At 43.9% G+C, this 12,394-nt stretch overlaps 1 protein-coding gene across 1 annotated transcript in view; it reads right to left on the bottom strand.

The window, feature by feature from the left end:
• ASAH1 (N-acylsphingosine amidohydrolase 1) overlaps positions 1–12,394 on the bottom strand; it is a 215,134-nt gene that overhangs the window by 90,501 nt on the left and 112,239 nt on the right. The window contains exon 11 of the mRNA XM_078678102.1: positions 5,756–5,887. Within this exon, the coding sequence (XP_078534228.1) occupies positions 5,756–5,887 (132 nt within the window). The remainder of the gene's footprint in view (positions 1–5,755; positions 5,888–12,394) is intronic.

Below are 12,394 nucleotides of genomic sequence, written 5' to 3'. Positions count from 1 at the left end.
CTGGTGAAATGCATTCCTACAGATGATAATGACATTTAGTGTTTGTTTGAAAAATAAATTGCCACTGATTTGATTGATTATTTCTCTTTTGTTTCCTTTTGTTGGCACCAAGCTTACATGGTCACAGTTCAATAGATCTGCTACAAGAGCTCAGAGTAGAGGAAAGGGGTAGACAGCAGCACAGAGACCTCCTACTGCTAAGCATGGTTCCTGCTCCACAAGTGGGTGACCATAAGGAGGGAGAAGGGTTAAAGGGACTCACTGAACCCGGGTACAAAACGCCTGTGCTCCTGTTATAAAGATGTAAGAGGAGAGGAGGTAGGCACGGAGATCAGGGTGAAGAAAAAGGAGTGCAGAGGGAATGAGGAGACATAAAGTGGGTGACAGAGAGGAGTGGATGGGGGGTGACTGGGCCTGTGGAGAGAGCAAAGAAGAGTGTGAAAAAGCGGAAGAGAGAAAGGGAAAAGAAGGGTGGTATGGAAGAAGAGAAAATGACCGAGGCAGTGAGAAAAGTATTGATAGAGGGATGAGAAGAAGAGGTGAAGGAAGGAGGATAGAAGTAGGAGACAGTGAAAAGAGAATGTTGGCATCTGATGATATCATCTGGGTCAGAGGTCACATGGTTCTTTCCTCTGATCCATGTTGGACAGCATGTAATGTGATTTCCAGTAATAATTCTAAAGTAGGTCACTAGCAACCATCTAGTGAAGTAATCATTATGCTAATGAGTTGCTTTAGAATTTGTAAATCCTACCTGTTTTTCTGTCATAAAATGTAGGCAAGTATGTGTACACAAACTTCCCCTCCCTCTAATGTATTTCTCAGGACCTCGCACATACATCATATGCTGTCACCATCTCTAGTGACATCACACATTCCCTCAACACTGTCATCATAGATGACATCACTGAAACTGCAAACAATTGTACGTTAACACATCTGTTCACTAGCAATTACAACCTGGTCTTGGAGCATCTATTAGAAGGGTGGAAATGATAACATAACTAAGACAGTAGACATATCCAGCAGGCTATGCAACAGGTGCACTGAGCGCCAGGCATCAGTGCCCCAATATCACTAGTAATGGCCAACAGCCATGCTCAGCAGACACTGGGAATACTGGTGCTGAGTGATGGGCTTAGACAAAGCACAGGTCCTGTGCTCAGAGTCTATTGGGCTTAGCTGAAGTTTGAGCCCAATGGGCTCTGTGGAAAGGAGGCTGAGCATAGTTTATGGCTGAAGGACAGACCATGTGATTAGAATCTCTGTGAGTTAGCCAAAGATCCAGCCTTGTGGGCTTAGAGGAAAGGGATGTTGAGCTAAGGGAGAGGCCAAAGGTCAGACCCTGCATGTAGAAGCTGCTGACATGGCTAACGATTGAACACAGTGAACTCTAGGAAAAAGGTTGTTTACCAGCAAGAGTGATCCTCCTCAAACAAGACAATGAGATGCCTGGTGGTGGATGTAGCATTAGTATATCCCAGGGGCACGGTTTTGAAGTGTTCCTTGTAGGGGACTGCCAACTGGCTCTCCCTTTAACAAATTGAAAGGAATCTCCACAGGGCATAGCAAAGGTTTTGCACGAAATTGCCAAGGAACCATGAGAACTTATTAGCCCAGCTTAGCAGCCCACCACAGATGAAACCATGCAGGTTGTGGAGAAAGTGGTGCTTTAAATCTTCATGAGTGACCCTGCACTACCCCCATCCTGCACCAAACCCATATTACAGTGCCCATATCAATCTACCCTAGTTCCAAGGGAACCAGGAAGTTTGCCACATCATTCAATCAATGTTGCGGCTGGCCCCATTAGGCTGGGGTCAGCCATCCTGTTTTTAAAACTGTCTGAACCATCTCATTAGCTCTTATGGCATATTACTTCTGTGTATGATTAGTACCTGACCATAAAGTCCAGTTCCTAGAGAGAACTGGTGAAGCCTTAGGATCAAGGTCCGTGTCTGTGGTCTCATGGACAGCCTCGGTAATGGAAAAATTCACCAGTTAATGGTGGATCTTGCCATATGGGCACCTAAGATAAGTAGGCTCTAGGAACACCACAGTGGGTGCTGATCCACTGATGAAAGTTCGGCACAGCAGAGACTGGCTTCCCAGCGTGCTGGGCTTAGGGTCCATGCACAACAGAGGTTAGCTGCAGTGTTGCAAACCCACTGCACAAGACCAAACGGTGGGTGCTGAAAAGCTAGCTGCATAGGAGGGTGGGGGTTATTCCCTCTAGTCATCTGCTGTGTGTGGCAATGCATAGGGGGCTTGGCCACAATGACAGTTGGCACAGTGTGTTTGGCACAGGCTAACCCTTGGTGCAAAGGACTCGGGGTAGTCCACACAGACTACTGGGAATAGTAAAACACAAAAACATAGAAGCTGTAGTATATTGAATGCCCCAAATGAAAATAAATTGCATGTTATGTATTTTTTTTGCTGGTAATAAATTACCATACCATAGAAATCCCCTGAACAAAGTTACAAGTAAAGTTATGGTTTCGACACAAAAACTAAACCCACTGAAACTAGGTATTTATTTATGAAACCATAACTCACACCCCAGTGATGCAATGTTCACGGCCATACAGCTTTGGATCGTTCATAGGAAGAATCTTTATTAGAATCTCATTTTATTGGTTCGTTAGCAGAAGAAGAAGAATTTCCTGCTGGAGTTCCCGTAAATGCAGTTAGTGTTCCTTTCCGGGTGAGTAATGGGGTGTTTTTTAAAAAACATTTTTTATTGGTGAAAGAAAAAGAAAAACATGAAGCAGCAATAAGACAGTATATAAGTCCACAGCATAAATGAATACATTTGGAACTTGGGAGACACAGTAGAGACCCTTCCATTCCTTCATAGTAATACTTTCCGGCATATCCATCAAGTAATTCATGCATTGTAGGACAAATTGCAAAACAAAGATGCAGACCATTCGACACTTGGCGTGCAAGAGACCCTATTATTCAGTACTGGGTGGGGGCACATCATCCACAACAGAGATATCCAGTAGTCTATCCCGTTCACCTTGCAGTTCTACTGTGGGGGACAAGCAAATAGTACCCCTGTATCTATTCCATCTCTTCCATTTGTAGTCGCATTTCTTAGGGCAGCCCCTATGTTTTTCGGCAATCATTGCCCTGTCCATGTCAACTGCCCAGTCGCGTAGAGTCACAACCGTCCCCACCCCCCATTTCTGGGCAATATTACGTTTTGCAATGGCCCACCCAAGCAAGGCCCAAGTTTGCTCTATTTGTGTTAAGTCAGTAGCTTCTCAGATATTTAGAAGTCATAGTTGAATGGGGTCGTTTTTAAAGGAATTCTAGAGTGGGCCTAGATTCCGCAAACTAATGTGCCCAATGGTGATCTTGGACTAATTTGGAGCGATGGAAGGTATTTTCCTCCCAATGGCCTTTACGGGGGTTAATGAGGAGGCCAGCATGGAGAAGTGAGGCAAATTTGTTATCTTGGAAGCATGATCTGAGATGTTACCCTCTTTTTACCTGCCAATTTCTGGCTACTTTGACAGCCTTGGTGCTCCCTAAGGAATGACATATTCTGATTGTAGGGATACTACTGACGTCCTTGTCCTCCATATTGGTTGAAGTCAATGGGGTTTGTCTGGACTGGAAGGCACATGGAGAGAGTGCTGTATCCATTTTGATGGTCTACAAAGTATCATCCACATGCTTTCTGAACAGCATGTGCTCATCAAAGGGCATATCAAGGTTCTTGGCTTACACAAGAGGATGGAATAAGGTGGATTTAAGCTAGAATTGTCTTTTAAGCACCACAGCTCCTGCCAATTCACAAAGCCTGAAATTGATTCATCCATGGCAGCATTGATGGTGATTGTTGATGTGATGGCTCTTCCTTGGCCAAGGCAGAAGCCTCCTTATGCCTACCCTCCAGGATCATGTTGAGCAGTGGCAAGATGGTATGTCAGATTTGACTCTCATACCAGCCAAGGATAGCCAGGGCATTAATTGCTTGTATTTAGGTTGCTGTTACTGGGTCAACCCTATTGCCCAGATTATCGATTAATCTTACATATCTATCAAAAGGAACAGAAATATGGGCTGATGCTTCTATGATGGAGTCTGGCTTGGGATGGCCTGTCAAGCATGCTGGCATAGTCAGGTCCTCTGTATTTGTACTCCATGTGTTGCATATAAGTGCCTCAACTGTGGTTGACATTAACAACAGTTTTAGTCCTTCTATCAACATGTAGTCCAAGATCAGGACAGCCTTACATCCTTTCTTGGCTGTCCCTTAAAATCATAAACAAATCATAAGCATTACTGATCTACTATGGCCGGGAGCAGTCAAGAGTATTAGCGGTCCTTTTCGTTAAGACGAGAAACTGGAGGATGTTGCACTGTGAAAAATCCGGTTGTGGTGATATTTTATTACCTCCTTGGAAAATACAAAATACCTCCATTTCGGATCCTCTTCTTTGTTGTCCTGAACTTTACTCTTCTTCTTCCCCCTCCAAATCAGTATCTGTCAGTAGTCTGCCGATCATCGTATCGCATCTCCTCAGCAGAAGGGGACACAGTGTGCGTTGCCTAGGTTGCTCTTGAGATGGTGGGGCCGAGGTGGAAGGAGAGGTATCAATAAAAAGTGGTAAGGTTCTGGACGTCCAGGTGAGTAGGGCTGTAAGCCGTGTCAGAAATTTGCTTTAGGTTACTGAAGTATGCTTTCTCTTCCAATTCCTGGATGTGGACCATTTGGTGTCTCAACACCTTGAGCAGCAACTGTACATAGGATACTGGGGTTGTCAATGTTGCAGAAAAGATGGGATCTGCTGTCAAGGACACAACTGTTGACAATATCATTGCTAAAACCCTGTACAGTAGTAGGGTTGTTAACAGCGTCCTCTGCATCAGTAGGGTCTTTTTGTATAATGACGGAATGGCAGTTGGTGGTGTGACATTGAAAGTGGGGCCGTAGATAAGGTCTTAGGAAAAACCCTTACTTTGTGAAAATACAATCTGTCTCTATAAGGATAAGATTGTTGAAGCTGTTTCAAGCAACAAGGTGCAAATTACAGCTAAAATTAGGCAGGGAATGTAAATTCAATGTTCAGGTTGTGTTTACCTTTCATATGTAGAATGTTGATTAAACAATAAACAATGATAAAGCTGTGCAGAGGAGGTTAGGGATGCCATTATAATACAGAGCCAGTACTTCACAGGAATCCTTGGGTTTTCAACATGTCTGTATCTCTGTGAAATATGGGTTTTTATACAACTGCATTTCATGCAAAAAAGAAACAAGCACCCAAACATGTAATATACATTCATAAATGTTTATGCCAAGTTAGTTGAAATAAATGCGGCCCTAAAAAAATATTATATATAGAACAAGTGTAGTAATAAACGCAGACTCGGGCATTCATTACAACAGTGCAAGTGTCAGATCCATTCCACTACTATAGTTGACGTGACATGATTCTGGATAATGATACCCTAAATATTCACTCCTGAAAGCATGGGCGTAAGCACTGAGATTGTGCTTTGGGACTGCTTAAAAAAATAGCATGGCATAAAACATGTATACAGATGTGCAGAGTCTTACATGCTAATCACCACCAATCTAGAGGGAGAGAAGGTACAGCAGGCTTTTGTGAGTCATGGGCTTTTCCTACACTCAACAATGGAAAGCACTTTACACAAGAATATCATACACACCTACCCCCATAGACACACACGGACACATACATACATACATCAAGATAGATAAAATATCACTTACTCCAAAACATCTAGGCAGGGCACTCGGGCACGTGTAATAACACAGGCTTCACCAGATTGGTTTCCTCCCAAAATAAAGTAAGCAGGAGCCAACAGCTTTGTTTTCATAAGCTGGTTCTTTGCATCTTCATAGCTGTATTTAAAGAAGCATATGTTGTCAGTCTTTAAATACTGAACATCACAAATGAATAAAGCAAGGAGCTAATAGTTCAACATAAGGTACCCTATTTATTTCGATACACAGGCCAAAAGATTACCCTAAATGGAAACAAATGAAAATAAAGTTCAACAGCTGCAATCTGACAAACTAGAATGAAACAGCTGCTTGGACTACAAGAAACTGCACAACAAACAAAATGCAGAAGTAGGCTTTTATACTGTGCAACTGATCTGGAACTGTAGAGACCAGAATGGCTGGACTGGCCATAGCGGGCACCGGTCATTTTCCCGGTAGGCCGCTAGGGTGGGGGCTGGTTTTGGGCCCCTGGGGGGCCGTTTCTGTTACCGGGTGTCGGCAATATCACCCCCCTGTAACAAAATCGTCGGAAACCGGCCCTTATAAACTGCTCAGCCGCAGGGGGGGGGGGCAGCTGAGCAGTTTTCCAGGGCCGGTTTCTGTTCCCAGATGCATGGATGGTGAAGTAATTGGATACAGTCAATATTACTCTGACCAATTACAGTTGGACTTATCATGCATAAAAAAAATATACACAACCAATGAGGTTTATAGTAGATATTCCTATTTCCCTTTTTATAAATACATGCAATCCTCATCCCCAAAATCAATTTTGCTATAATATATGTTTAGCAATATTAATAGTCAAGACAAATCTAAAAGAAAAAACAGACCATCAAGCAAGCACTGAGAAACAAAATAGCAAAAAGATCACCAACATTTGGTAGAGGATAGTGGACCTCTTTCATATGCTGTGGTCCTGCCCCTCATTGCACCAATACTAGCAGGAGGTGACAGCTGGTCGGAATGCGCTGACCGCCCACGACTACACACATGGGAAGGATGCATATTAGGGGTATTTCCCAGATCCAAAAAGGATAAAGCTACTTCCAGATTTATAGATCTAGGCCTCATTGTCGCAAAAAGACTGGTTACCCAGAGGTAGGAAAAAAAACATCCTCCCTCACCATATAGCTGGGAGCTTTTACTTCTGGTTTGGGCCTAGGCAGAAAGCACAGCTTTGCACAGAGAAGATGGAGCCGGCTGGCAAAAAAACAAAACTGGGACACAGTGGTAGTGGCGCTACAGTCCATGGGGCAAGAGCCAGAGGGGGACATACTGCAAGAAGGGGGTATCAGTGGAGGTGAGAATGAGCCATGAACGATGCACTTCCTGGATAGTAATAACCGCATGGACAACACCAATGACACAGATGAGTAGTCAGGGAGGAGCCCGAGGTACAGGCAAATCTGAACCAAGGCACGACGATCCAAGCTGAGGGGCCTTTTACAGGAGGGGAGGGGAGTGGTACGGTAGGGTTTGCCAGAGTTGCAAAAGTCGGTTTTGATGTGTCGAGTTGTTGTTTGGAACTTTATTTTTGTTACTTGTTCTGAAATGCCACCTCTGATACAGAGGCTCAGTCTGTCGGTGTGCAGCCACTCTAATACTACTTTGGCTCTGAATGTGTTTAATTAGAACTTCTCTTGCAAAATGTCACCCAACTAATACATGATTATTCATGCAAGTCATGCAACTCCCTGATGCTGCTGCAGTTTGTATTTCAGGCGACTCTTTCAAGGAACTTATTCAAGCCATTACGATGGAAACATGACAAAGAGGGTTTAGGACGACGAGTCTCCTTCACCCATGACCCTTTAGGTATTTAACTGGTGCTGATGAGGTATGGAAGGCCTTACTATTATTGTAAGAACACAACGTTCATGTTTTTTTAAGGCACTAAAAAACATTTGTTTCTATGTGGCATAATGTACTTATACAATTAAACTATACAATCTTAATAGATCATCAGAAAATCTGATCACACTATCCTGTGACTACACACAAGTACATAATGTGCACAAAAAGTAAAACATTCTTTGTCGTCTGACAGAGGCCATGACTCCTACTCTTGAAGAAGAACTGAAGACCCTCATCTTCAACACAAAAAGATGGTGGACAGAAAGTTGAACATTCACCCCCAGGCACAGATCTCAGTTTAATCCATCGTTATTTTGCTCACCATGCTGTTCCAGTTTGGATCCCGCCATATACAAATCAGTCTCTGTTCAACATGGGAACAGTCCAGCCCGAACTGCCAGGCCAGGTCCTTCCTGGACAGGAAAACAAGCATCCTGGGACCGGTTTCGGGGCATCAACCCTTGTCAGCCAGACTAACTTGAAACCGGTGGCGTAGCAAGCATGGTACCCACATCTGGGCATACCCTTATCACTTGGGGTGAAAATGCAACACAAAGATGATAGATAGAATGTTGAACATTGTCAAACATTCACCCCCCGCTCTGGGTTTAATCCATCGTTATTTTGCTCACTGCGCCATTCCCAGATCACATAAAGTAAATACATACAAAGATGACATGTTAATTTCAGAAATGACTTTGGGCTACAATTATTTCTGCCCATTCACACTGGAATATAGGTGTTTTGGAAACTACGAAACAAACAAGCGTTTAAGCATACAAATAATTCCATCTTTATCATTAAACATGTAAAATAACACTATTTAAGCGCAAAAATAGGAAATGATTTGTTGGAAAACAAGCCAGTATTTGTTAGGCCTGCACAAACAATATGTCTACGTTTTTACTTTGCTGGGAACCAAACACCCCATTGTAGCGCTTGACTCTCAGAGGGTACCGTTGCAGGGCAGTCTAAGGCTTACTCAAGGGAGGTGGTGTGGGCTAGTAATCGCCATTTACAAGTATGCAGAATTAACACTGAATAATTGATTGTCCAGTCTATACTTTTCTTTATAAAAAGGAAGAGTATATTTTTACACAAACACACTACTCTATACTATGCATCAATTTACAAATATACATACGCTTTTGGACTTACTTTGTGACTTTGCATAGTATTCTAAGCCCTCCCGCAAGGAGGGGGGTGGGGGAGGGCCTGACAATCAGGTGATATGATTCCTTTTAATTCTCTTCACTAATGTCACAGCAGTAGCACGAACTAGGTCCTGAAGAATGCATGGGCACTACCCTGTATGCAGAAACATGTTGACCACTCGCTGAGCAGATATTTTGTTAAATCTGTTTTCACACCTTTTTAGACTTAGGGAGCTGAGAGAAACATTAAAAGTCTTCCTTCTACTCAGTCTCACCTAATTTTATATTTTCACTATAAACACTCACATGCACTGCTTTTTCAGTTGTCCTATTACACTGTTTCCGCTCACCAGACAAGAACGGTGGGCCTTCTCACTCTCATAGTCCACTCTTTTGTTTTGTGTGACTGTGATTGCATTCACTCCTGGGTAAGGAGAACCCAAATGATGTAAATGTGGCGGTACAGTTAGACAACTGATGGGAAAATTCTCACCCTAAGTATGAGCTTCACGTGAATGTGTTGTCCTGATATTACGTGGTGCAATTGGGGAACATAGCTGTCATCCCTCTCTTAGTTGTCACGTCAACAGTTGTTTGTGATTAGATTTCACTTTAAGACTCCTAGATATTCCTTTGTGTAGAATCAGTAAGTTAGGGGCATGTATCTAGTATGAGTCGGTAAACTAGCCCTTAGACCCCCTTCTAAGTAGTTTGTGTTTTCGGTCATATCTCAGCGCCCAGGGACCAATTTTCTCAATCCTCGCCTCTTCTTGCTCCTGGTGGCCAGCCCTAGCCACCTGGAGCACTTTTCACCATCCTTTCCTCCAAGAGGGTGACTCTGCAAGGAGCTGTCTTCACTGGCTTCCTGAGCCAGCCTTTCACCTGGCTCTCCTTCTGGGCCTCTCTCCTCCTTGCGCAGAGGCCCAGACTTCTCCTCACTGGCCCTGGACTCCCTCAATGGCGTAGTCAAGAGTCTTCGGACAGTCAGGCGGTTCCTCCTTCCAACTGCTCCAGGCACCAGGCTACAGCACCAGTCTTCCTCAGCAAGACCACATCCCAGAGAGGGCTCCTCTTCCTGTGCAAGACCTTTTAAAATAAATTGGAGGGGGTTGGCAGGAAGGCACTTCTGCTCTATCTTGCAGCGACACATCACCTCTCTGCCACTCCTCCCTTCTTCCTGCACAGGCCTCCGGGATACTTCAAGACGGCGTCGTCCAGGGGTCTCATTCAACATGGTCTCTGAAAAGCCCCCCTCGCCCCAGGCTGAATTCATGGCCTGGCCCAGAGCAAGCCTGGTGCCTGGCACCGGGTGACAGCTGCTGACGGATAACCTGCAACTTCACCCCCATCTCTCCCTCCTGGAGAGAAGACATTCGCCCTTGGAATGCTTGCAGTGAAGGGCTAGGCCTCTGATGCTACAGCTTGGGGAGAAAGGTAATTAATCCAGCCTGGCAGGGTCACACCATGTCAAAGCTAAGTCAAAGGAATATGACATTTGTGGATGACTCATAAGCAGTACAGATATGGCTTTGGAATCAGCAGTTTTTACACAACTTACAGTGTACTTTGGTGCATGTCTGGAATTTGTGAGCCCTAGGGAAGTGAAACTAACCCATGTGGTCCCTGTCTTCATAGGAGAGTAATGGAGTGTACCTACAGTGAAAACAGTAAAGCACACTGACTTTCCCTTACATGTGTCACCCCACCTTATAAAGCCTATTCCATGTTACCATCCAACGCTGCATAATTCCTGCAACACCATTCTATCTGTACCCGCACCTGGGCTGCGCACAACAGGAATCTACCCCACCCAGCCCTTACATGGGTGCACATGTGTGTGCACACGTGTCTACATGTAACCAGTCAGGTGCCCCTTACCCTGGCTGCAGCGCCCTTCTCTCACCAGGCAGACACTGATGTAATTCACATGTAGTCGGTTTCATCATGAGTCCACTTTGGGTGAGTCCCAGCTTATGAGGCTTTCCCACAGTAACAGCTCAAAAACTAGGTGTTCAAAAAGCGGGGCAAAAAATTGCCAGCTCAGATGGTCAGAACCGCCTTCTAAGAAACATTAAGAAACAAATATAATTGCAGTGAATGTTAGACTAGTCTTCTGGAGATTTAGAAGGTAGAAAATTATGTACTGCACCTTAACACTCAGGGGGCCTAGTTTCCTTGTGATGCCATAGTGGACAAGACATTTCCACTTTGATGCATTGCATCTATGTGTGGCAGTTCTATGTGTCTCTCACAAGACTACAATTCATTCCTCTGGAAGGTCTCAACTCTAAGGCCTACGGTGTCACATTAATAGATTGAGTTTTTTCGAGTCCAGGTGCCTGATTATGGCTTGCTGTTACGAGAGACATAGCGGCCTGACCTGAAGCTTCTTGTGGGGACTGATGGACATTTCTAGCAGCACTGAGTACCAGGATGGTGGTGAACGAGAGGCCTATTCTTGATAAGCTCTAGTATTGATGCAATATTCCCTCTGGAGCAGTACTTTACCTCGGTGTAGGGCTGTTTATGAGGGTCTAGGCTGGTGGTAGTGCCCATGGACAATGGGGTTTTCTTTCCACGTAGAACGCACTAGCATTGACTACGAAGGGTGTACTGCTTCTTACTCAAAGCTGCCTCGAGACTGGGCTTGTTGGGTGCCACTCTGCCAGAGGATCACACCTCCTCTTCCTCGCGGTTGAGGGGGTGAAGTTGTCTGAAAATGTCTGGAGTGTCAGATAATCACCCACAATGCATTTTTAGGTGTGTCCAGCGCCTTCCTATCTGGTACATCTTCTTGCACCAAGAGGTGCGACAGAAATTACACATCAACTTCTCATGCTTAGGAGAGAGATAGGGGTAACATACCTTATGGTGATCAGCCAAATGATACTTAGCATTACAATATGGGCAGAATCGGAAATGAGTGTGCTCCATCTGTCGACATTCTGTAAGTCCTAGGTAATCAAAAATTTTCTCACTTTTCAAGTTCTTGATTCAAGATGGCTATTTAGCACCCTTTCCCTCAAATAGAGATTTGCAGTAATGCCATCAAAAGGTTAGGTCGTGGATATTTGGCATCATCTTGTAAAGCATTTGTACTGTCCCTACTTTCATGCAGTCTCCTTCAGGAACCTTTGCTCTCCTTCTACTACAGTGCCTAGATGTTCTTGAGGTGACAGCAAACAATGTTTATTATTTTTTCAAAAAAAAAAAAAATAATAATAATAATAAACATTGTTTGTGATATATCTCAGGACTGAGAGAGTGGTCCATTAAGATGAGGATATGGAACTCATCTTAAGTTGAGTCAGAGTCAAGCATTGAGCAGTATTGGCACTTGTTTTGTTGTTTGCTAACGTGGCGTAGCCTTACTGCGCTTAAGCCAAACCCCCTTTTGTTCATGACTTGAGGTGACAGGGCACTTGTGAAAAGTTTTATAACTTAACAAAAATTACATTATATAAAAATACAGTGTACCCGAGGAACAGAGCTCAAGGAATGAGTGAAGCACATGGCACAAGTAAAACAAGAATTTGCAATGCAGTAGGTCTTGCATTTAAGAGAGTATAAGCTATTGTAATTTACAATGGCAATAACTCAAACTCTTGTAAAT

This window comes from Lissotriton helveticus, chromosome 2_2 (assembly GCF_964261635.1).
Source record: "Lissotriton helveticus chromosome 2_2, aLisHel1.1, whole genome shotgun sequence".
NCBI lineage: Eukaryota > Metazoa > Chordata > Amphibia > Caudata > Salamandridae > Lissotriton > Lissotriton helveticus.
The sequence above is the reverse complement of the archived record's forward strand: the minus strand, read 5'-3'. Positions and strand labels throughout refer to the sequence as shown.